General features: G+C 45.1%; 2 protein-coding genes across 2 annotated transcripts; both read left to right on the top strand.

The window, feature by feature from the left end:
- Positions 1-3,377: 3,377 nt before the first annotated feature.
- mymk (myomaker, myoblast fusion factor) lies at positions 3,378-7,268 on the top strand. Its single transcript, XM_079269482.1, has 6 exons — positions 3,378-3,589; positions 4,061-4,175; positions 5,088-5,236; positions 5,673-5,789; positions 6,013-6,153; positions 6,282-7,268. The coding sequence occupies exons 1-6, from the start codon at positions 3,455-3,457 to the stop codon at positions 6,477-6,479; spliced, it is 855 nt and encodes a 284-aa protein (XP_079125608.1). The 5' UTR covers positions 3,378-3,454; the 3' UTR covers positions 6,480-7,268.
- Positions 7,269-10,937: 3,669 nt separating this feature from the next.
- Positions 10,938-22,787, top strand: slc2a8 (solute carrier family 2 member 8). The gene is made up of 10 exons (XM_079270463.1): positions 10,938-11,247; positions 11,970-12,132; positions 12,527-12,733; positions 12,846-12,945; positions 13,935-14,146; positions 14,869-15,018; positions 15,225-15,333; positions 15,898-16,068; positions 19,521-19,666; positions 21,018-22,787. Exons 1-10 carry the CDS (start codon positions 11,150-11,152, stop codon positions 21,162-21,164), a joined length of 1,503 nt encoding a protein of 500 aa, XP_079126589.1. The 5' UTR covers positions 10,938-11,149; the 3' UTR covers positions 21,165-22,787.
- The last annotated feature ends 698 nt before the right edge of the window (positions 22,788-23,485 follow it).

The raw sequence follows: 23,485 nt of genomic DNA, 5'->3' as shown, positions 1-23,485 counted from the left end.
GCTGTACATTCCCACACTAACCCGCTGTGCGTTTCGGCCGAGGGGTCACCACGGGACCCCAACTCTCCTGGACCAGCAGAGCGTCCTCACGTTTCACCGTCAGCGGCAGGAAACATGGATCCTGTTCTGTTCAATATGTATTTGTATCACAATTATGAAAAAGAAAAATCAAATGTATCCACATATATGTATCATTGTTGTTGATTGTTGTGAAATGTTTGCTCCTCCCGTCATGTCAAGCTCCTTGTATGTTCGACATACCATGGCAATAAACGGTTCTGGTTCTGGTTCTGGTAGCTCAGTATCGGCCTCGATATCCAGTATCAACCGTACTGTTCATGTCAGTGTAGCCGCAAGGGTCAGAGCGATGCAACCACCCAACAGAACTTTCACACGGTCCATTCCACAGTGCACCCAGGCCGTGACCTCTCCGGCCCTCTCGGAGGGTGAGGAGGGTCTCAGGTTGGGGTCACATGAGGCCACGTGCCTGATGCTGCCAGTGAAGACACTCTCCTGCATCCGTTCAGCTCACTGCAGCAAATGACTGGTTTCAGCCACATGTGGGGAGGACACGTGCACATTCCTCTCACAGGAGTTATCAAAAACTGCAACCTGCTAAGTAGAGCCTGTTCAGCTGTTTTTATTTGTGAATATGCAGAATACGACGTCATAATCATGTCCTATTACGCGATGTACAAACGCCATCACGTCACAATACTCCTGGCTTATTTTATGTATGTACACATATTCATTTATTTTATGTATCTATGTGTGGTTTATTTGTATTCTGGTCAGTTTTCGGACCGGAGGTTAGATTCCCCGGCAGGTTCCCGGCAGAGGGAGCTGTTCTCGGGCTGGGAGTTTGTTTCCAGGCCTCGGCGGCCGGCAGCAGCTCGGGTTACCGAAGCACTCTGAGAATCCGAGGCGTGGGGGTCAAACCCTCCCTCTGCAATACACTGCGCCCTCTGTGTCGCTGCCTCGAAGCCCTTGAGCAGGTGTAACAGCTGAGAGGAGGAGCAGAGGAGGGCAACTGCTGCCTCCACCGTCCCGGGATCAGCTCAGAGAGAGACCCTCTCTGGAACAACTGCCAACTCCAGAGTCAAATATGGCTTCACGAGGGCGATGACTGCTGCTCGTATCAAAGCTCACGTTCAACGCCGCTTTGACTCAGACGAGGTTTAAAGAGTCACTTCTTTCCAAAGACATCTTGGTCCTGGTGGTGTTTCAGAGCGCTTCATGTGTCCATGTAATCGCTGTTCTCCCCTTTCGTCTCAGGTTATTCAGTCAAACTACAATGCTCAACAGTGAGGCTCTGACAGAGAAAATCCTCTTCATGCTCTGAATGGAGCGTTATGATTATTAGCCATAACGTTACAACAACGTCATGACTCACCGCAAGCTGTGAGATTGTGAAATAATGCTGTTGAAGCTACGGGAGCGTCTGGCGCTCTATCACAGCCAGAGCAGCAGAAAGCGGCTTTTTCCACACCAGAAGGACTTCCCACTGGACCCAGTGCTGAGTAAATGTCTTTGTTTTAAAGGGAGTCGCTCAGCAGGACGGGCTCAACGCCACATCCACCACAAACACAAACCCATGTCCTCTGCAGGATTCCATCTGTGGACTTGGAGTGGGACTCTAGACCTGTTTAAAATCTCATTTTCAAAGAAAAAACAAAGTTTAATTCACAAGAGGAGCAGCCTGCCATAAAACGTCTACACAGGAAGTGACAGATAAAAAAACAGCAGCGCGCAAACACGCGTCTGCAGAAAGCTGGAGTCACCGACTGTTCATTGCTGTAAAGCGTCAGAAACTGCCTCAAAGCGTTCTCCAAGAATCACATTCAAGCTTTACTTCCTGTTGACGACACACCTGATTCAAAGGTCCTGATCCTCTATGAACCAGTCTCAGTGTAGTCCTGATCCTCTATGAACCAGTCTCAGTGTAGTCCTGATCCTCTATGAACCAGTCTCAGTGTAGTCCTGATCCTCTATAATATATGAACCAGTCTCAGTGTAGTCCTGATCCTCTATGAACCAGTCTCAGTGTAGTCCTGATCCTCTATAATATATGAACCAGTCTCAGTGTAGTCCTGATCCTCTATAATATATGAACCAGTCTCAGTGTAGTCCTGATCCTCTATAATATACGAACCAGTCTCAGTGTAGTCCTGATCCTCTATGAACCAGTCTCAGTTCACCAGGACCTCCTTCAGCTGAGACTCCAGCAGAGACCGGTCCACCGTGGACAGACCCAGATCCTCCAGCAGAGACCGGTCCACCGTGGACAGACCCAGATCCTCCAGCAGAGACCGGTCCACCGTGGACAGACCCAGATCCTCGAGACCCAGGACGTATTCCTGGACCCGCTGGAGGGAAGGGAGGCATGAGAGAACCAGAACCAGGACTGAGAGGGGCAGACTGTGAGACCTCTGCAGTAGAATGAGAGTCCTAAGGCCCTGTTCATGTGCCTGGCATCTTCTTAATGTAAAGCTTCTGAGACCAGAGACCATTGAGCCGCACAATGAGGACGGCAGCCAGGAAGTGATGAAGCTTCTGTGGTGCAGATGCTGGGTGAGCGCCGTCACCGGACTGAGCGGCCTGTCGTGGATCTACCAAACATCTCTTACGCCGAACTTCCACACCCAGAGGGACCGTAGAGGAAGCGAACTCGCGTTTCCTTTAGCCCCGCCTCCTCGTGATTTTTTAAAAAGGGCTATTCACGTGTTAGTCGAGGGAAAATTCAAGGCTTCAAAAGAACAGACATCCGATGGGTGCAGTCTGTTACATACAGTCTGTGGTTTGGCCGAGCGTGTTGCTCTTCCTGGGGGCTTTGGCCAAATCCACTGAGGACTCTACTTCCTGCACGAGCCTTGATCATTGACATTGGACATTAACAACATACAGCATCAACATGATGAGCGTCATAAGACTAGACTGGTATCCGTGATGCTTTTTAACGTCAGATCTCAAACTCAGCTCCATCCAGCTGAAACCGACCCACTCAGTATGAGGCACCGTTCTGTCTGCGGCCTCCAACAACCGCTGAGAAGAACGTCGTTCGGCCCCGGCTGGGAATAGTCCGTGATGTGCTGCAGCTGGGCATGCCAGCCCTGCCCACCGCCCCTCCCATGTTGCACTGGTATGCAAACAGCTGCCCAGCCGTGACTCTGCACACCCTCCGGCCTCCGGGAGGCGTTTAAACTTTAAAGGGCCGAACTGGACAGCTGGGTGAGTTCATGCAGCGTGGGAGTGTATATGCATCCTGTAGCTCATCCATTTAACCACTCGACTCACTCCTCACACACAACAAGGACTGAAGGACCTGAGGAGCTGCCGAACTTATTCAGTCAGCTTTGACACACGTCTATCGTCTAAATAAGATCAAAACCTGGAGGATATTTCATCTTCGAGCCTCCACAGTTTCTCCTTGAGTTGCGGTCACCGTCGCTCCACCATGGGAGCATTTATTGCCAAGATGCTGCTTCCGACCGTCAGCAGCCTGGTGTTCCTGCCGACGGCCAGCGTGGCGGCCAAGAGGGGCTTCCACATGGAGGCCATGGTCTACTTCTTCACCATGTTCTTCACGGCGGTGAGCTTCTGGTTCTGTCTTCATGTGACAGCAACGTGGGCGATGGGCCGAGCAGTTCTCAGGAGCTGAGTGCTTTCATGTTTTAAAACAATTGCTCATATGAAGTTTTCCATGTTTTCTTTTTGCTGTTCAACTCACCGGTACGATATTCGATCAATGCAAGTATTAAGAAATAACTTGTATGTGAGAGGCTTCAATCAGAGGTCAGGTTGGGGTTAGCGCTCTCCAGATTTCAGACTTCCCGGAGTTCATGAAACTGAAATATTGTCACGATCTCTCTAAACAATTACACATTCAGATGTTTTGAGCGTCACTCTGCGCTGACAACAAAAGAGAGAGGAGACAACAGATGTTCTGCACTGAAAGGGCAGCAAATGGAAGTGAACTGAATTCAATAGTTGCATCCAGCACATTCATTCCAAAGGCTGACCTGTTGATGATCCGGTTCAATGAGCTCGTGTGTCTCTGTAGATCTACCACGCGTGTGACGGACCAGGACTCTCCATCCTGTGTTTCATGAGGTACGACGTCCTGGAGTACTTCAGCGTCTACGGCACAGCTCTCTCCATGTGGGTCACACTGATCGGTAAGTCCTGCTGCAGCACCAGTCCGTCCACAGTCATGACAGCTTGAGAGAGCCGGCACCGGTACCGCTGCCTCCCTCCCGTCTTCCCCACAAAGGTTTCTTTTCTTTATCTTTCTGAAAATGTTGTGTGTGTGTGTGTGTAAATTCAAGCTACCGAAGCACTTCAAACACTCGCTGAACAACAATAATAAATCCTTGTTCTTCAACTTGCACACTTCCCGAGCACAAGGCCGAAAACAACCAGCTCTGACTGCAGCAGTTGTTGATGACACATGTTGTGTCTTTGAGTTCAGCTCGCATGTGCTCGGCACCCACCCTCTCACACACACACACACACACACACACACGCACACACACACACACACACACACATTCATGCATTTGCTCCGACAGCCCCTGAGGTTTTGCATCAAGGGCTTTAAATCACGTGCTGAAGGGCCACATGCTTGGACAGCTGAGTCCTCTGATTGGTCCGGCCTCTTCTTCTTTTTCAACCAAAATGGTCATTCTGCATTAAAAAGAACGATCTCAATGGATCCTCATTCAGAAGCTGTGACTCGTGTCTGGTTTGGATGACGTGGAAAGCTCAGCCTCTCGGGCTGCCATCACTTTTTAAATCACTTTACTTTCAACATTTCAAACCGCAGGATTTCTGTCATTTGTACTGATGTCAGTACTGATACTGTGTATCTCACATCAGTGCTGATCCTCTGGAGTTCTGGTTCGAGCTACGATCCGGTCTGGACCCGCACTTTAACTGTGTACCGTTAATTAGTTTGTTTGTTTGTCTTATTCTGTTGTAAAATTCCAGATTTCTTCATTTTTAATGAAGCTAAACCAATTCACAACGGGAGGTTATGATTGTAGTATTTTTCACACGTCTCACGGTCAGAATGTGTCTCTCTGTTTCAGCTCTGGGCGACTTTGATGAGCCCCAGCGCTCCAGTATCACTATGTTCGGAGTGCTGACCATCGCAGTGAGGATCTACCAGGACCGCTGGGGCTACGGGATCTACTCCGGACCCATCGGATCCGCTGTCTTCATCATCACTGTCAAATGGGTGAGTGGCCTTAGAAGGTCTTTGTGAGGCGGCGTGAAAGCCACGGCTGCTGCCGCGGAGAAACCAGCAAGAGTTCAAAGATGGTTCAAGCCAAAGACCGAGCACCACTCCGTCCTGGCCACACCTTTCTTCTACTCCATCTCTTCCTTATTCTCTTCCATCTTCATATCATTCTTCTTCTTTATCATCGTCTTCTTCATGCTCTCCGCCTGCGACAACTTTTACTTTTGTCTTGTCCTTTTAAAAATGAAATCTTCTTGAACTTTTCTCTTCTGCAATGTTCTCCCTTCTACTTTCTCCTCCTCTCCACTTTGCGTCTCTGTCCTCTTGCCAATCCAATCAATCAAATCACCCTTTTGATTTTGCAGTGTGTGTGTGTGTGTGTGTGCGTGTCTGATCTGTGGATGTCGTTGCTCTGAACTCCCGCTGTCTCTAGCTGCAGAAGATGAAGCAGCTGAGGGCGGTGTACCCGGAGAAGACGGTGTACACGCAGCAGGTCGGTCCAGGCTGCTGCTTCGGCGCTCTCGCTCTGATGCTGCGGTTCTACTTTGAGGTGACTGTCGTCAAAACAAAACTCATAAATCTTACAAAATACCAAGAACGTTCTCACTGACTGTGGGATTATGAGCCAATCACATGTTTTCATTTCTATTTAAAGAGTCTGAAGCAGCTCATCTGTTGCTCTGCATTAATAGACTCATAGATCAAAAGAATATCTTGATATGTTGAGATGAACGCCAACATGAATGACGTGTGCTGCGTCCTCTTGGCTGCAGGAGTGGGACTACGCCTACGTCCACAGCTTCTACCATCTGTCTCTGGCCGTGTCCTTCGTCCTGCTGCTGCCAAAGAAGAATCGCTACGCCGGGACGGGACGAAACGCCGCCAAGCTCAGCTGCTTCGCTCTCTGCTGCTGCGTATGTTACGTTTATTAATTCATATGTGAGAGCAGGGCAGACTTGCATGGACGAGACAGAAAGTGTTTATTGTTTGGAAGTGATCTGTATGTCGCCCTAACCCTGCTTCCTAACTCTCCCCTGTCCAGTCCATTTCCCCCGGTTCTGTCAAAGAGAAGACAGACAAGTCGGCAAAGAAGAAGAAGAACAAGTTGTCTCGGCCCGTGTGGACGGTCCCAACCGAGCGCTGCAGCACCCCCATCCTGCCCGTTTACACCCCCCCACCCTCCACGCCTGTCAAAGGGACGAGCATCAGCAAGCTGAAAGAGATGAACGGCTGGAAGTGAAGCCCGGAGACACGACTGTCAGCCGGTCCAGCGTGAGGAGGACTTCATCCTGAAGAACAGGCGTAGATAGTGGCTCTGGGGAAACTCACCAAATACCTGTCAGCCAAATACTGATAAACTCGTACGTGGCTGGTAAGTTCATCTTCTTCTGCAGGAAACCAACCATCATGTGGACGTTCCTTTCTCCTCCAAAGAAAAACAACACACACGTTTGGCTGGTGGAATATTTAAGGTCAGCAGCGACTTCAGGAATCCGTTAGCCGCTGTAGCTCGTAGCAGGTAAAGAAACAAAACGTGGCCCGATGTGGTCGTCAAATTTAAGAACCAGAACAACAAAAGGCCTCCGGTGCCCTGAAAGACCCGACGGGAACGCACACAGCAGAGGACGGCGGAGACGGAGACAAGCCAGTAAAACTGACTGGGAGAATTTACGAGAAGAACAAACAGGCAGATGGTTTATCTCTCCAAAATATATAAATTGTCTTTAGAAATGTTCCTCGGGGGAGAGCCTTCGTCTGCTCCCTCCTCTTTCTCTTTCCCGTCTCAGGGAAAGGAAGCACGCGGCTGAATTCGCTTATGAGAAAATTACAAGACTGTAAAGCACGTTTTACGACCTTTTTATGCGTCCTCGCGGTGCCAAACGTGTCATGTGGAGCGCCTGATGTTGGAGCGGCGGCCCCAGACGTCAGTCTGTAACCCCGAGTGAAGCATCTCCATGTGTTTCTGGATCAGCAGGTGGACGTCTGTCTGTTCGCTGACCGAGCAGCTTTGGCTGTGACTGCTGTCCCTAACGTGCACTGTTGTAATGCTTTCATCAATGTATTCTTATTTATTGCACTACGGAAGATTGTATATTCAGTGTGTTTGTCTTTGATAATTTTGTCATATTTCAAAAATAAACTGAAATGTCGTGACCTTGTTTTGAACTGGTCTTTGGGGCCGAGGATGGAGTCTCAACCGTCCGCGTCATCATTATCATGCATTGATATGTTCTCTGCAGGAGCAGGGGAAAAACCTGACTGCCACATACTTCAAGGCCCGCTCCGGCAGAGAAACGCGAATTCAATTCCAAACCCAAGTATCCCGTTCCACTTTCACTTCAGGAGAACGTGGAGTTGTGGGTCCGCGCACGTCACCCGCCCCCGAACACGACCCAAAGACTACAAACGTGTTCTGCGTGTCTCAGACAAAACAGTCTGCGGCCAAAACGTGAACGAACCTTCCCCTCCACCTCCCCCTCCACCGGGGGAATGTTTTGAGCTGGGGGGGCCAAGCCGCCGGCTCCTGTGCCCAGAGAAAGGTGTTTTTGTCTGGGCTGAGAGAGTTGGCGTGCTGGGCCTCAGCTACCACCCGGCTGGCTGCGCTTCCTGGCCCTGACAGGACGGTAACTCGAGCTTTTTATTGCACAAGTGTGAAACACTTTTCAGCTCCTTTACGACCACTGTCTGTCCCGCACTGCTCTGCTGAGGGGCTGCAGCCCACACACATCCAGGGCTGTAGCAACACACTTGTGAAGACTTCCTTCTGTGGTTAATCCCGGACCTTTAACGGGACACTTACCCAAATGAATTATACCAATCACATCCCAATCGTGGACTCTAAATTCAAAACTTGTGAGGACCTTTTAACGGAACGACACGTAGTCCCCACAAGAACCGAAGCACAGCATCACACACACACACACACACACACACACACACACACCTGAACCAGGGCCTGTCCGCACCGCTCAGCAGACGTCGACAGGGTCAACACAAAGAGCGTTTGATTGACACGAGTGCGAGCGCCGCCGTCTCCTCCGCCGCCGTCTCCTCCGCGGTCGTCTCCGGTATGTTCAGTGTGTGTGAGGGTCCGTTCTCCGGAGCCAGAGGTCTCCGGTGTCAGCTGACTCTCAGACTCTCAGAGCAGCACAAACAGATGCACTACGTCTGCGTTGGGGAAGGTGTGCTAGATTTAATGGACTTTATTGACAAACCATGGACTAAATAAGAATAAAATGAAGGGGGGGGGGGTCGTGCTGCCGTGGGGCCGGGGGAGGGGCACCGTAACATTTAAATGTATTATTATTATTATTAGGATATTGCTTCAGAAGCATATATTTATTTATGACCGCTACAATTCCACTCCGTCTTTTGTCTCCATTATCAAATTGTCATATAAACAATGCACAGCTCACTTTCCCAGAATGCACTGCTCGCCATGCCACAGTGGAAAAGGGTAGCCAGTAAGAGGTCTGCTTACACGTATCATCGTATATGATCAACAGTGTATTTACTACATCAGCAGCATATCCTAATGGCCTCAGTATACTCTAACCCAGGGTGCCCAAAATAGGGCTTGTGGGCCAAAGTTGGCCACCCAAAAGATGTGATTTGGCCCGCCAGCTGTTTCTACCAGGAAAAAATAAATACAATTAATAAAACCAACTAATTGTTGTTCATGCCATTTCAATTGTTTTGTAACATAAAAAAACGTCCTCAATTTAAATACAGTATGTAGGATCCCAAACTATTCATGATTTTTCATAATCTGAGCAGAGAGACACTTTACACAAGAAGCAGTCAGAGACAGAGACACACAAAGCATTCTCATTGAGGGGACTGACCTCCTACTATTGTGTGTCTCAACACAATAAAAGAAGTCTGCTTTTGACCCGTGGCCCAAGATTAAGATTAAGTTTCAGCCCTCCAAGAAGAAACCACACGGACACTCAGCGTGTGGTCCTCAGGCAGTGTGTGTCTCTACACAATCCACTTTGATGATTGTTACATCTGCTCAATTAATACAAATACAATCTTGTGTATTGTGAGGAATTGTTTGAGGAAGTCAGTTTTCAGACCGACACACTTTTGATTTGAAGTCAGAGTATAATGTTATGAATGTTTATGAACATGTACGTATTATCTTACTGCTCAAGACAAAAAGAAGTCATTCAACATCAGATGAAGACACAGAAGAAGAGTAGCAAACTGTGAGAGAGGAAACATGATCCTTCATCTCGTCTTGAGATTCATCCTCAGCTGCACGATGTCGACGAAGGTCCAGAGGCAGAACGCACGCATGTAAATCTCATGTCACGTATGAAACATGATGCTGCCAGTCAAGCTAAAAGCGTGCCTCTGCTGCCCCCTGCTGGACTGCAGTATATGAAACATGCTGATCACAGGATCATTGTCTGCCTGCTCTGGTTTCTACGTGATGCATGTAAGATGATGAGGTGTGACATGTTTATTTGTCACAGTTTCTTCATTTAAAAGAGTTCCTCTCCACTGTTTAAACATAAGTCGGGCTGATTGAAAGGATCATAGTTGGTGTTCTCGGTATTGTAGTTGTTCTTCAGTTTAAAGTTATTGTTAAAAGTGATTCGCGATGTGTACAGCAACAGTTCAAGCACATCACATGACCGCTGGGATCGTTCACAGTCGAGACAAAGAGTCAGAAGCACAGACAGCAGATGAATCAACATTTATAACCGGTAACTCCTGAAGGATGGAGCTTTATATGGAAATAGACTTCTTGAATGTCACTTGATGTGTCGGTCGCCCTCCTGCTGTGACCAGCTTTGACTCTCCCTTCAGTAGCCGCAGAAGGCTCTTCCCGGTTATCTGCATCTCCTTCAGCTCCTCTCCTACAGACGGGCCTTCTGCTCGGCTCGCCGTGTCCTCAAAAAAGAAATAAAAAATGCAAACAATGGATGTCTATCTGTTGAAGGGGTTAACTTGTGGCAAGGAATAAAAACTGAGGTTTAATATAAAATGTATAATAAGCTTCAACCTCCTCTGCTCGTCAACATTTTAGTTTTCCCTTTAATTTATTGTCTAATTCATGTATGTGTTTGATATTCATCATTCAACTCGTTAATTATTAATTACTAATACAGAAAGAAAGAAAATAAATTAATACAATTAAACTCAAAACTCGGAGTCAACGAGGTGCTAAAGTGAACAGACTGCTGTTGTTAAAAAGTTCCATTCTTTTACCTTTTGCTCATTGTCCGTTGTGTGGCGCAGATAGTCAGTTTGCGTTACTCTGCTCTTTGCTGTTATTCTAGCGTCGCTACGTTAACGTCACGTCTGGTTGTCACCGTGGAAACCAACTTCATCACTGAGGCTTTTATTTTCTAAACGTTCAACTTTGAGCGAGAGTTCACTTCCGGTTCCGTTTCAAACTAAGAAATCTCGGAGAACGTCAAACCGTTTAAAATTGTTTTTGTTTCACAAGTGTTAAGAGTGTCGTGGCTTTGATGTAACTAACTTTAAGTAGTGTACAGAAACAGCGTGTAACATAATGGCTCTGACTGCTTTGCAAAATAAAATGTCCTTAGTTTAGCCCCAGTTAGCTTAGCTACTTTTCAATGATTAAACTGCATTAGCTTTTATTTTGAAAACAGGAAATAGCAGGCACAAATGAAGATCAGCTGACTTAAATGTTGACAAGGCAAGTTGGGGTGTAGGAAGAAGCAGTAGTTCCTGCGGTACGGCACTGAAATGTCGTTCATGTGACACGGTAGCCGCTGTTATCCCGGTTCCGTCCTCGTAGCTGCTCGGTTCCTACTTTGTAACACACGTTGTTGATTTTCCCCCCTCGGGTTAGTTTTGTTCGACCTGTTGATGCATTTGAAACACTGAAGAAGAAGAAGAAGAAGGACACATTTCGATACGGTCCTCAGCATGGACATCCAGGACGAGAGGACGCGGCTGCTGCATGGGGAGGAGGGCGGAGACGGGGATCCTACCGGACTCATGTCGGAGCAGGACGCGTACCTGAGGTCAGTTACCACACAAACATACCACTTCAGTGTATCTGTGACAGAACGCTGCATAGCAACACACACATTCCAGACACTGGCACGTGCGCTGGAGTCATGCGCGTGCACCTTAATGTCTGTCATTCCAAGGATCCATTCATTGCCCTGAGTAACCTGAGTAACCTGAGTAACCGACGCATAGACGTACAAAGAATCAATCCGTGCACTCTGGACACAGTCACTCATGTTTGTCAAATCCATTGTGACGTCCTGTCTGCACTGTGCAGCTTCAAATGACTCACTAACCCAGTTAATGCGTCTTTAAATCAACTGATCTGCTCATTGATTGTCGAAACAAATGTTCCATTTTGTTTCATGTCGTACAAAAAGGAATGGAAATCAATGGCTGCCAAAGAATCGTAGGATTTACAGCCGGGTTTGTCACCGGTCTTTATATGTTTGATGGTGGGCCATAGACAGAACAATATAGATGATCACGGGGGTGAAAGGGCAGTAAATGTGTTGTCTTTAAGCAGTTACACTTTCTGGAAACAGCAGTTTCTACTGCCCTTTCATTCGATTGTTTTGATGTTAAAACCAAGAGTTTGCAGATTGAAGAGTGTAAGTGTATAGAGCTGACAGCGTCCTAGTCTTCAGTAAAGGCAGGAGGAGACGAGGAGGCACGAGAAGAGCCCCAGCCTGTGGTGTTCACGCTCTTGCTCTGTTCCTCTTCCTCTCCACAGCAAAGTGAAGAACAGGAACTTGTACCTGGCGACGTTCGCCTCCGTTCTGGGTCCCATGAGCTTCGGCTTCGTGTTGGGCTACAGCTCGCCCGCCATCCCCGCACTCGGCAGGATCGCCGACCCTCGGCTGCGGCTGGACGCCGACCGGGCCTCGTGGTTCGGGGTACGATGGTCCAGTGTCACAAAGCAGAACGGCCCTTCAATGATGTGCTGTTGTGGTTTCTTTTTCTTTACTTATCAGCAGTTTTAATGTCATCACATGTTGTCCAAACACGTTGGACTCAGTCGGGGTCAAAGACCTCATGACAGCATGAAGAGAAACACAGAAAAGAGCTTCTTAGGATCATGATGTTAAAAAGCAATTTACATCTCAGATTGTGAGGTGAAACAATGGAAGTCATTGAAGGATTCATTGTAAAATATATGTTGTTTTTAAATGCAACTTGTTTTCATTCCGATCTAGACATTTCTAAGCAGACTATATTGTGATGAAGAGCTGACAGCTCGGAGTCCAAATGTAGTTGAAACGTCCCTGAGCTCTGTCGTTGGCGTCTCAGTCCATAGTGACGGTGGGAGCGGCGGCCGGCGGCCTGCTGGGCGGTTGGCTGGTGGGGAAGGTCGGCAGGAAGCTCACCCTGATGTTCTGCTCGCTGCCGTTCGTCTTCGGCTTCGTCGTCATCGTCGCGGCGCAGAACGTGGGGATGCTCTACGTCGGCCGGGTGCTCACGGGCGTCGCCAGCGGGGTCACGTCGCTGGTCGTCCCGGTAAGAAGCGTGTTGTGTTCCGTTCATCCCGTGTTGTTAAATACCTTTTTGTCACATGCTCCTCGTCACTGAGAGCTGGTGCGTACTGTTCTTTCTGTCCCTCTCCGTTCAGCTGTACATCTCTGAGATGGCACACGAGCGCGTACGCGGGCTGCTGGGCTCCTGCGTGCAACTCATGGTGGTGCTCGGCATCATGGGAGTTTATCTGGCAGGTATGTTCCGCTCAGCCGTCTGCGTTTATGGCGTCCTTACGCCTCATTCGGTGAAGTCTGACTCCGGTTATTGGGAAAGTCCCACGAGGTCTCAGTTTACAGGCTGTGAATCATTGAGGATTTCTTTCATGAAGTAACTTACAACACTCAGCACTATGACGCAGCTACATACTCCATAACATCAGCCTTCTTCTGGTTGTTATCTGTATTAACGCCTCTTTCTCTGTCGAACACCCGTTAAAACACGCTTTAGTTAAAAGTCGAGTTAAATTAGCGGCTGAGAAGAAGAAGAAACGGGAATCTGGCCGTCATGTGATGCGATCGTCGACGTCTCTGATTGGCCTGCATGAAAACAGCTGCTTCTTGTTAATCTTGTTAGCTGCATGCTGTTCAATACACGCTGGCGTGTCACACGGCGCGGGTTGTCTCCTGTTAGAGGACACAGATGTTTGGGTCCAATGGCCTTTTTTCAATGTGTAACGAATGTGGTCATTTATTTAGTTGATGACAAATAAAGGAACCAAAAAAAACCCAAACTAACCAGCTGCCTTTCGACACAAAGGTGAACACTGTGATCGTTGTACAACGATCAGATCTGCAGAGGAATGTATTTCAGAAGCAGCAGCTTGTGAGGAGACCCTGGAGCTGACCAGGCTCCGCTGCAGCCTGCAGTGTGTCGTGCACCGGGACCTGACACAACACAACTCAGATCTTATTGGGCCTCCAATCTTATCTTCCACACATAGCCACATATCTTCTGAACATTCTGACGGACAGATCAGAAGAAAATGAAGTTTGTTTGAGACCTTTCTCTGTCTCGGCAGCAGACTCACAAGATCTAACGTTGGCGAACGTCCTCGATGACTCATTTTCATCATGCTACATATGTCTGTTGTAAATATCTAACGTCAGCAGATGAAAGAAATGAATTATGCAAATATGAGGCAGTCTGCTGCACCGGGCCCGTGACGTGTGAGCTGGTCCTGCAGGTCTCTACCTGGACTGGCGCTGGCTGGCGATCTGCAGCTCCATCCCGCCGACGCTGCTGATGGTCTGCATGTGCTTCATGCCGGAGACGCCCCGCTTCCTGCTGTCGCAGGGCAGGAGGCGGGAGGCCGAGGAGGCGCTGCGCTTCCTGCGGGGGCCCGACGCCCCCGTCGCGTGGGAGTGCGCCCGCATCGAGAACGCCTGCAATCAGCAGGTGAGTCGTGGATCGGGGGCGGAGGGGGAGGCGGCTCAAGCCAGCACGAGGTTTGACACTGAAGACGCTCTTTGGAAGTGTGGAAGCCAATACCAGGACGGTCCAGGTCAAAGGGTCACACAGTCTAGTCTGCAGTCCCAGACCATGACCTGTCTCACTGATGGTTCAGATGTTTGGAAGTGTGGTGGTATGAGTCAGTGTTTCACGACATCGATGGAGTTTCGAGAAACAGACAGCAGAGTAATCAGTTTAAGTGTGTGTTGTATTTGGAGTACTTTCCCCTCTTTGCTGTCAGACCTTTCTGACGGTTATCTTCCACGGTTATCTGACACAAACAGGCATTTTATGGGAGTCGCTGGTCTCCCGCTGCCTCGATCAATTAGTTAGTTTTTCTTGTTTTGTGACTTTGGTGAATCTGAACTCACTTTTAAAACACCAAAGGCACATGATGGAACACGCGTGCTGACTGAGGCAGCGGTACACCAGCAGCTCCTGTGTGCTACGAGGTGAAAGTCACTGTTCCTCTCTGAAGAGGGCGGCTTCAGGTCCCCGTCATAAAGATCTGTCTGAATATAGCGTTCACTGAGACTGATTCTCTTTGTGTCTAAACTCGCTCTACTGTGTAGAAGCACCTCATACCACCACACTCCTGAACATCAGGTCCCTTCTGAAGGGTTCAGTCAGTGAGAGGCTGGTGACCCAGGTCTCTCTGTCCTCTTCAGGGCTCCGGTTTCCAGATGTCCGACCTGAAGGACCCCGGCGTCTACAAGCCTCTGGTGATCGGCGTCATGCTGATGATATTCCAGCAGATGACGGGGATCAATGCCATCATGTTCTACGCTGAGAACATATTTGAACAGGCGAATGTTCCGGTGAGGAGGCTTTAGAACGGGATTTATTTCTAATTAACTTTCAATTCAAACAACTAGTTTTTTTTTTTTATTTAAATTTCACCTTGAAATCCCACACGGGATTGTAATTGAATGTAAGAGCGACAGCACTTTCTGCATGTCATATCAGTGAAAACACGACTGTCTCCTGTTGAAAGCATGGATGTGAATATTTCGCTGTTCTTCAGGACAGCAACCTGGCGTCGGTGATCGTGGGTCTGATTCAGGTCGTGTTTACGGGCGTAGCGGCGCTGATCATGGACAGAGCTGGAAGAAAAATCCTTCTCATAATCTCAGGTATTTTCAATTAAATGTGATTCTATTTTGTGATTATAACGCATTCTATTTAGTTCCTTTTTAATATTTCAAATATATCTCTTTTGTGAATGGAGTCTGGCACAATCAGTGCTAAGCTAACGTAGCTGCTCCATCAACACTCAACATAGCGTCATCTTGGTATAAATGAAGCGTTAATGTTTGTACTATGGACAGTCTATGGTTTATCTGTTCTCTGTACTAGTACATCTACTATCTTAGAGCTCTTGGTGACCACAGACGGCTACAACGATCTTTCCTCCATTTTGGATTCAGTGTCGACGGGAGAATCTCAGCCACGAAAGGCTTTTGCGACGCAGCAGCGTGCGAATCTCGAGCTTGAGTTGAAATATTCTCACTTGGGCCAATATGTGAAGTCCGCTTATGAAATAAAACGGAAATAAGAAAAATGTATTTGCGGTTATTCTAGATAATGTTTGGTGTGTTTTGGTGTTTTGTAATGAGATGACGTCACCTCTTCAGCACCAGACACGGCGTGACGGATTGTGTTTTTGTGTTTCTTTCTTTCTCCCGTTCATAATCGAGGCGTTTTAATGGCGATCAGCACCACAGCATTAGGGGTTTACTTCTACCTGATGGCCAAAATTCACAGCACCAGCTCGCTGGGCCTCGCCGACATCCAGAGCCAGGCTGGCGTAGAACCCCACGCTGACCTGGCCTGGCTGGCGCTGGCCAGCGTGGCCGTCTTCATCACAGGTGAGATCCAGGGTCACAGACGGGGGTCTGACATCACTCCAATCCAGTTATTAAAGGGAAGCCTCTGCGTTTCTGAACATGGAACCAATTTCACTTGGTTTTGTGTCCAAGTGACTAACTGGGACAACCGGCAGCTCCTCGCTGTCGACGTCCAGCCGCTAAAGGTTCTTGTTGTGTTGCAGTCGGGGACAGTGAGCGTTTCTTACGAGGTGGAATAGGTTTGCTTCAGTCAGCTGCTGATGAGCCGTTATGTGATGTAGTGTCTGGATATCGTTGTTAGATATGCATCCGGATTCACAGAGATGCATTACGGAGTCATCTGCAAAGCGTCTAATCCTCCAAATAGACTAAATCCACAAAATGTTGGGAATGACGATTTTCAGAGGTGGAACGAGAACTCCGATCCTTTACTTCAGTAAAAGTACTAATACCACACGATGAAAATACTCCAACACAAGTAGAAGTCCTGCATTAAAGGCCTTAATGAGGTCAAAGTATGTAATGAGCTGAATGTACTTTAGGTAAAGTATTGATAGTCCTGTAAAATGTTTTTACAAACTCCTTCATATCATGTTTGCTAGTTTAATCTGCAACAATGCATCGTATTCTATAAGATCGTCACATGTTTGTAGCGTCGCCGTCCTGTGAGAACCACGAGAACAATCGGCCTGTTTTTAAGGAGTTTATTCCGCTGAAGAAGTATTCTCAACACATAAAGGAACACTTCATCCTTCAGTTTATCACAAACATTCAACATCAACACATAAAGGAACACTTCATCCTTCAGTTTATCACAAACATTCATCATCAACACATAAAGGAACACTTCATCCTTCAGTTCATCACAAACATTCATCATCAACACATAAAGGAACACTTCATCCTTCAGTTTATCACAAACATTCATCATCAACACAAAAGAACACTTCATCCTTCAGTTCATCACAAACATTCATCATCAACACATAAAGGAACACTTCATCCTTCAGTTTATCACAAACATTCAACATCAACACATAAAGGAACACTTCATCCTTCAGTTTATCACAAACATTCATCATCAACACATAAAGGAACACTTCATCCTTCAGTTCATCACAAACATTCATCATCAACACATAAAGGAACACTTCATCCTTCAGTTTATCACAAACATTCATCATCAACACATAAAGGAACACTTCATCCTTCAGTTCATCACAAACATTCATCATCAACACATAAAGGAACACTTCATCCTTCAGTTTATCACAAACATTCATCATCAACACATAAAGGAACACTTCATCCTTCGGTTTATCACAAACATTCATCATCAACACATAAAGGAACACTTCATCCTTCAGTTTATCACAAACATTCAACACATAAAGGAACACTTCATCCTTCAGTTTATCACAAACATTCATCATCAACACATAAAGAAACACTTCATCCTTCAGTTTATCACAAACATTCATCATCAACACATAAAGGAACACTTCATCCTTCAGTTTATCACAAACATTCAACATCAACACATAAAGGAACACTTCATCCTTCAGTTTATCACAAACATTCATCATCAACACATAAAGGAAACACTTCATCCTTCAGTTTATCACAAACATTCAACACATAAAGGAACACTTCATCCTTCAGTTCATCACAAACATTCATCATCAACACATAAAGGAACACTTCATCCTTCAGTTCAACACAAACATTCATCATCAACACATAAAGGAACACTTCATCCTTCAGTTTATCACAAACATTCAACATCAACACATAAAGGAACACTTCATCCTTCAGTTTATCACAAACATTCAACACATAAAGGAACACTTCATCCTTCAGTTTATCACAAACATTCATCATCAACACATAAAGAAACACTTCATCCTTCAGTTTATCACAAACATTCATCATCAACACATAAAGGAACACTTCATCCTTCAGTTCATCACAAACATTCATCATCAACACATAAAGGAACACTTCATCCTTCAGTTTATCACAAACATTCATCATCAACACAAAAGAACACTTCATCCTTCAGTTCATCACAAACATTCATCATCAACACATAAAGGAACACTTCATCCTTCAGTTTATCACAAACATTCATCATCAACACATAAAGGAACACTTCATCCTTCAGTTCATCACAAACATTCATCATCAACACATAAAGGAACACTTCATCCTTCAGTTTATCACAAACATTCATCATCAACACATAAAGGAACACTTCATCCTTCGGTTTATCACAAACATTCATCATCAACACATAAAGGAACACTTCATCCTTCAGTTTATCACAAACATTCAACACATAAAGGAACACTTCATCCTTCAGTTTATCACAAACATTCATCATCAACACATAAAGAAACACTTCATCCTTCAGTTTATCACAAACATTCATCATCAACACATAAAGGAAACACTTCATCCTTCAGTTTATCACAAACATTCAACATCAACACATAAAGGAACACTTCATCCTTCAGTTTATCACAAACATTCATCATCAACACATAAAGGAAACACTTCATCCTTCAGTTTATCACAAACATTCAACACATAAAGGAACACTTCATCCTTCAGTTCATCACAAACATTCATCATCAACACATAAAGGAACACTTCATCCTTCAGTTCATCACAAACATTCATCATCAACACATAAAGGAACACTTCATCCTTCAGTTTATCACAAACATTCATCATCAACACATAAAGAAACACTTCATCCTTCAGTTCATCACAAATATTCATCATCAACACATAAAGGAACACTTCATCCTTCAGTTTATCACAAACATTCAACATCAACACATAAAGGAACACTTCATCCTTCAGTTTATCACAAACATTCAACACATAAAGGAGCACTTCATCCTTCAGTTTATCACAAACATTCATCATCAACACATAAAGAAACACTTCATCCTTCAGTTTATCACAAACATTCATCATCAACACATAAAGGAACACTTCATCCTTCAGTTCATCACAAACATTCATCATCAACACATAAAGGAACACTTCATCCTTCAGTTTATCACAAACATTCAACATCATCACATAAAGGAACACTTCATCCTTCAGTTTATCACAAACATTCATCATCAACACATAAAGGAACACTTCATCCTTCAGTTCATCACAAACATTCATCATCAACACATAAAGGAACACTTCATCCTTCAGTTTATCACAAACATTCAACATCAACACATAAAGGAACACTTCATCCTTCAGTTTATCACAAACATTCAACATCAACACATCTGGAGATACCTGGTTTTACCTGATCAGGAAGGAGTTGAAAAACAAAACAATATTGTCATGGAAAGGAAGTGTTAAGTTACTTTTGATGTACTCCAGTACAAGTACCTCCAATTTGTACTCCAGTGCAAGTTGATGTAGTCGAGTACCACATTGCTTGTTGTCGCTGTGTTCAGGTTTTGCTCTCGGCTGGGGTCCGATCCCGTGGCTCGTCATGTCGGAGATTTTCCCCTCCAAAGTGAGGGGGGTCGCCAGCGCCGCCTGCGTCCTCACCAACTGGAGCATGGCGTTCCTCGTCACCAAGAACTTCCAAGACATGATGGTGAGTGCTCAGCAGGACTGAAGGGCTTCATCACAATAGATTTTGGGGACATGTGATTTATTTGACGGGAGGCCAGATAGGACGTAGTTGAAGATTTATTTTTCTCTTGATCAACTTTGAATAGTTATGTAATGAATGTGGCATAATATCCTGTTAAAGGGCCAGCGTGTAGCATTTCAGGGGATCTATTAGAAAAAGTAATAATATTCATAACTATGTTTTCATTAGCGTGTAATCACCTGAAACTAAGATTCGTTGTTTCCGTTAGCTTAGCATGAGTCCTTCATATCTACATAGGGAGCAGGTTCATGTTGCACCTCCATCTTGCTACGGTAGCCCAGAACAGACAAACCAAAACACTGATTCTAGAGCAGGGGTCTCAAACTCGAGGCCTGCGGGCCGAATCCGGCCCACCACGTCATTTTAGGTGGCCCACGAATCCGCCAGCAAAAAAAGAAAAAAAAATGGAAAGTTAGACTTGATAATAGAAATATCCCCGTAGTCGAAATTATGAGATAGAAAGTCAGAATTCTGAGATACTTAAACAGTCATAGAAGCAGCTACACTTGAAATGTGTTGAGTACATTGAATACTTTAAACGTGTCTTTAACACACATGAAATACTTCATGTGGGATTGTGCAAACGCACCCTTGAAAGGATTTTAAGCTTTGAACAAAGTTATTGTAATAACTTGTGTTTGATATTTGTCTTTGATAGTTTGATCTTTGATAGAGTAATGTGGGTTTATTAACCCTAAATTAAAAGGATTTAAGTTGTAATAACAGTGCTTAAATATATTTTTACATTGATATAACTGCATGTACAATATTTTAGCACTTGAATGAACAATAATCAAATGCAGAGACAGTTATTTACCAATATGTTAGGAGTAGTTTACACAGTCTTACATTTACACCCGGCCCTTTGAGGCGACCGCGATGCTGATGTGGCCCAGAGTGGAGATGAGTTTGAGACTCCTGCTCTAGAGAGACTGTCACGTTCTCACGTTACCTGAAGGCCGCCGAAGTTCTCAACACAGTTGTGTATTCGGTTGGTTTCAATCTGCAGCCTCACCACTAGATGGCACTAAATCCTACACACTGCTCCTTTAAAACTGTGACCTCGTGATCACAGAATATATAACTTGTTGCTGTTCCACTCAACATCACGTCAGAACGTTTCCTCACAAAGGAAGACATAAGAAACGGAACTTGCATCACTGACTCTCCCAACTTGCAGATGCTTTTGGGGCGTTTTTGGGGGTGTACAGTCTTGTTGCCTTTTGTAATCTTACGTGAAGCTGTGAAACCTTTTCCTCCAACGTCACCGTTAAACTCTGACCTCTTCCAGGTTCGCCTCACCAGCGCCGGAACCTTCTGGCTCTTCGCCTCGATGTGCGTGCTCAACGTCATCTTCACCATCGCCTTCATCCCAGAAACAAAGGGCAAGACACTGGAGCAGATCGAGGCCACTTTCAGGGGCGCGTCAGGTCCATGAAGAGCCCCCCCCCCCCCCCCCCTCACATCACACATGACAAACTGAAAAACCTCAGACCTGGTATCTCTGAGCTGATTCATCTACGGGACACTGGGCATTTCATATCTTTGTTGAGCCGGTGGAGCTGATTGAAACACCACAAAGAGTAATAATAATATAACGTTCAGTTGTACGGAGGTGTGCTGTTGAACTGCTTTTTTTTTAATGGGAGGTGTTTCTAATTTTTTGTCCGTCTGACTTGAACCCTTCAGCATTAAAGAGGTCGACGGTCGGGCCGTTAAATGCCGTGTTCTGCAGGTCAACTCCTTTAAATCTTAACACGTCCAAGTGACTCCAGTGACACTTCAACTGCAGTAAAAACAACCACGAGAGGGAATAGATCATTTTATTCATTTATAAAATAACCTTTTTTATTTTTCTTGTGCATTTTAAAAACTAAAAACACGTCGGGGAGCTTTATTCATTTATTTTTCATTCCACTGCGTCCAAAAATAAATGCCGGAGCAGCCTTATAAATGTGCTTCAGCCACCACCAATCTTCACCGTTTCACTGTAACTGCTCGTGGCTATCGGCGCTGGTCTTGTTTAATTGGCCTGTATTTTGGCAAAGAGGCACATTTTGCACCAAATGTCTGCACATGATCTCATTAGCACAGGAGCTCTCCACTGCCCCCTGCAGGTCTCACTGCTGTCACTCAGCTTCACGTCGACGCCTTCATGTCTTCTGTGTGATCACCTTTAGGTCATGTGCATGGGCAAAGTTCTAATAACACTGGGGTCTTCGATACCTTCATGTTTGGATGATTTACTGTGTAAAAGAGGAACAGAGGCTGTGATGCGCTTGAGTTAATGTCAGCTTTAATAGATTCCAGAGGGGTTGAGTTTTTAATAAAAACCCACGACTGCAGCGTGACCTACTTCTCCAGTTAGTCTTCATGTATCAGCAGCTTCTCTACACTGAGAAGATGTTTGGTCGAAAACAAGAAATGCTTAAAAAATACTTCTCGTAAGTGTGGGCAAAAAGGAGCCTTTTCTAAACGAAGTTGGCGTTCACTACTTCCTCTACGTTGCGTTGGTCAGAATGACGTCTGGTGGGCCGGCTCCTGACACTCCAACAGATGTTTTGAGCAGAATCTTTACTGTCCTGGTGTTTTGGGAGGAGAAAGCATGACGAGGTGACTGGACTCTGCTGTTTACACTAATCATTCATGTGTCTGTGAAGTGAACGTCATCAGAGACATGAGGCGATGATTAAACCGATTCTGTGATGGAAACTTTACTAAAACTTGTTTAATAACAGAAAGAATACGGGTTTGTTTTTGTACGTTTTTTTTGTAATAATTTGCTCTTTCTCTTGTAAAGGAAATGAAACCTGTATTAACTGACTTGTAAAGATAATGATGTTTAATGTCATACTTCACTGACGTCATGACATGTCATCTCATTTGAATAAATAATTGTCTGTTTTTTGAGTTCAGGGAAGCTATGAATCATTCCACTCCCTGTTTTCTTCTTGGCTGGATGTGTGTAATAATAATACATCCGTTATATATTTATAATATATATAAATTGACTCTGAATTAAGTCTGAACAGGATCAAATGAAGTTCTTTGTCCCGATTTCACCAGCAGAACTTTCCATGTTTTGCGTCCTTACATCACTGACTCATGCTATGAAATTGAATTGTAGCATAAACTGTGTCTGTGAATAAAATTCACCGTAATGCTTTAAACGCCTTGCGATTCAAAGATCTTTAGCCTAATTGTTTTTAAATAACCTTGTCGACATGTCAAAATCATCAAAATAAAATAAATCATTTAAAAAAAGAAAGTCATAGAAACTGTAGTAAATAACACTTTGATAAACACGTCATATTTATATATTTATTCGACGAATTATTTATTTTGTATTCATTTATTTTCATATTTAATGAGTTGCTGATTTTTGCATTTGTTTATTGTAATGACACCTTCAGTCCTCCACAGAGTAAATATTATTCAAGATAAGGTAAAAGTCCGATAAAGTAAAAAATGAATTAAAACATGTTTATAAGCCCTTTGTCTCTTCATACTTCTCTTAACAGTTTAAATTCTGAGTTTGCGCACTGGGATTTTCAAAATAAAACACGTATCAAGTTAATTTCCCAGCGATGTGATACATTTGATATAAGGTTGGATTAGTTACACTTAACTAGATGTATGACAGGCTAAAATCCATTAAAACATGCCAAAGATTATTTTATTTGAATACATATTTTTTAAAAGTCTACAAAGTTCCTCCCCGAGGAACTATTGTGACAGCCGCCCCGCACGCCTCTTCCG

The sequence above is a fragment of the Melanostigma gelatinosum genome (assembly GCF_949748355.1).
Source record: "Melanostigma gelatinosum genome assembly, chromosome: 6".
Classification (NCBI taxonomy): Eukaryota; Metazoa; Chordata; class Actinopteri; order Perciformes; family Zoarcidae; genus Melanostigma; species Melanostigma gelatinosum.
This window is presented reverse-complemented; position numbering and strand designations above follow the sequence as displayed.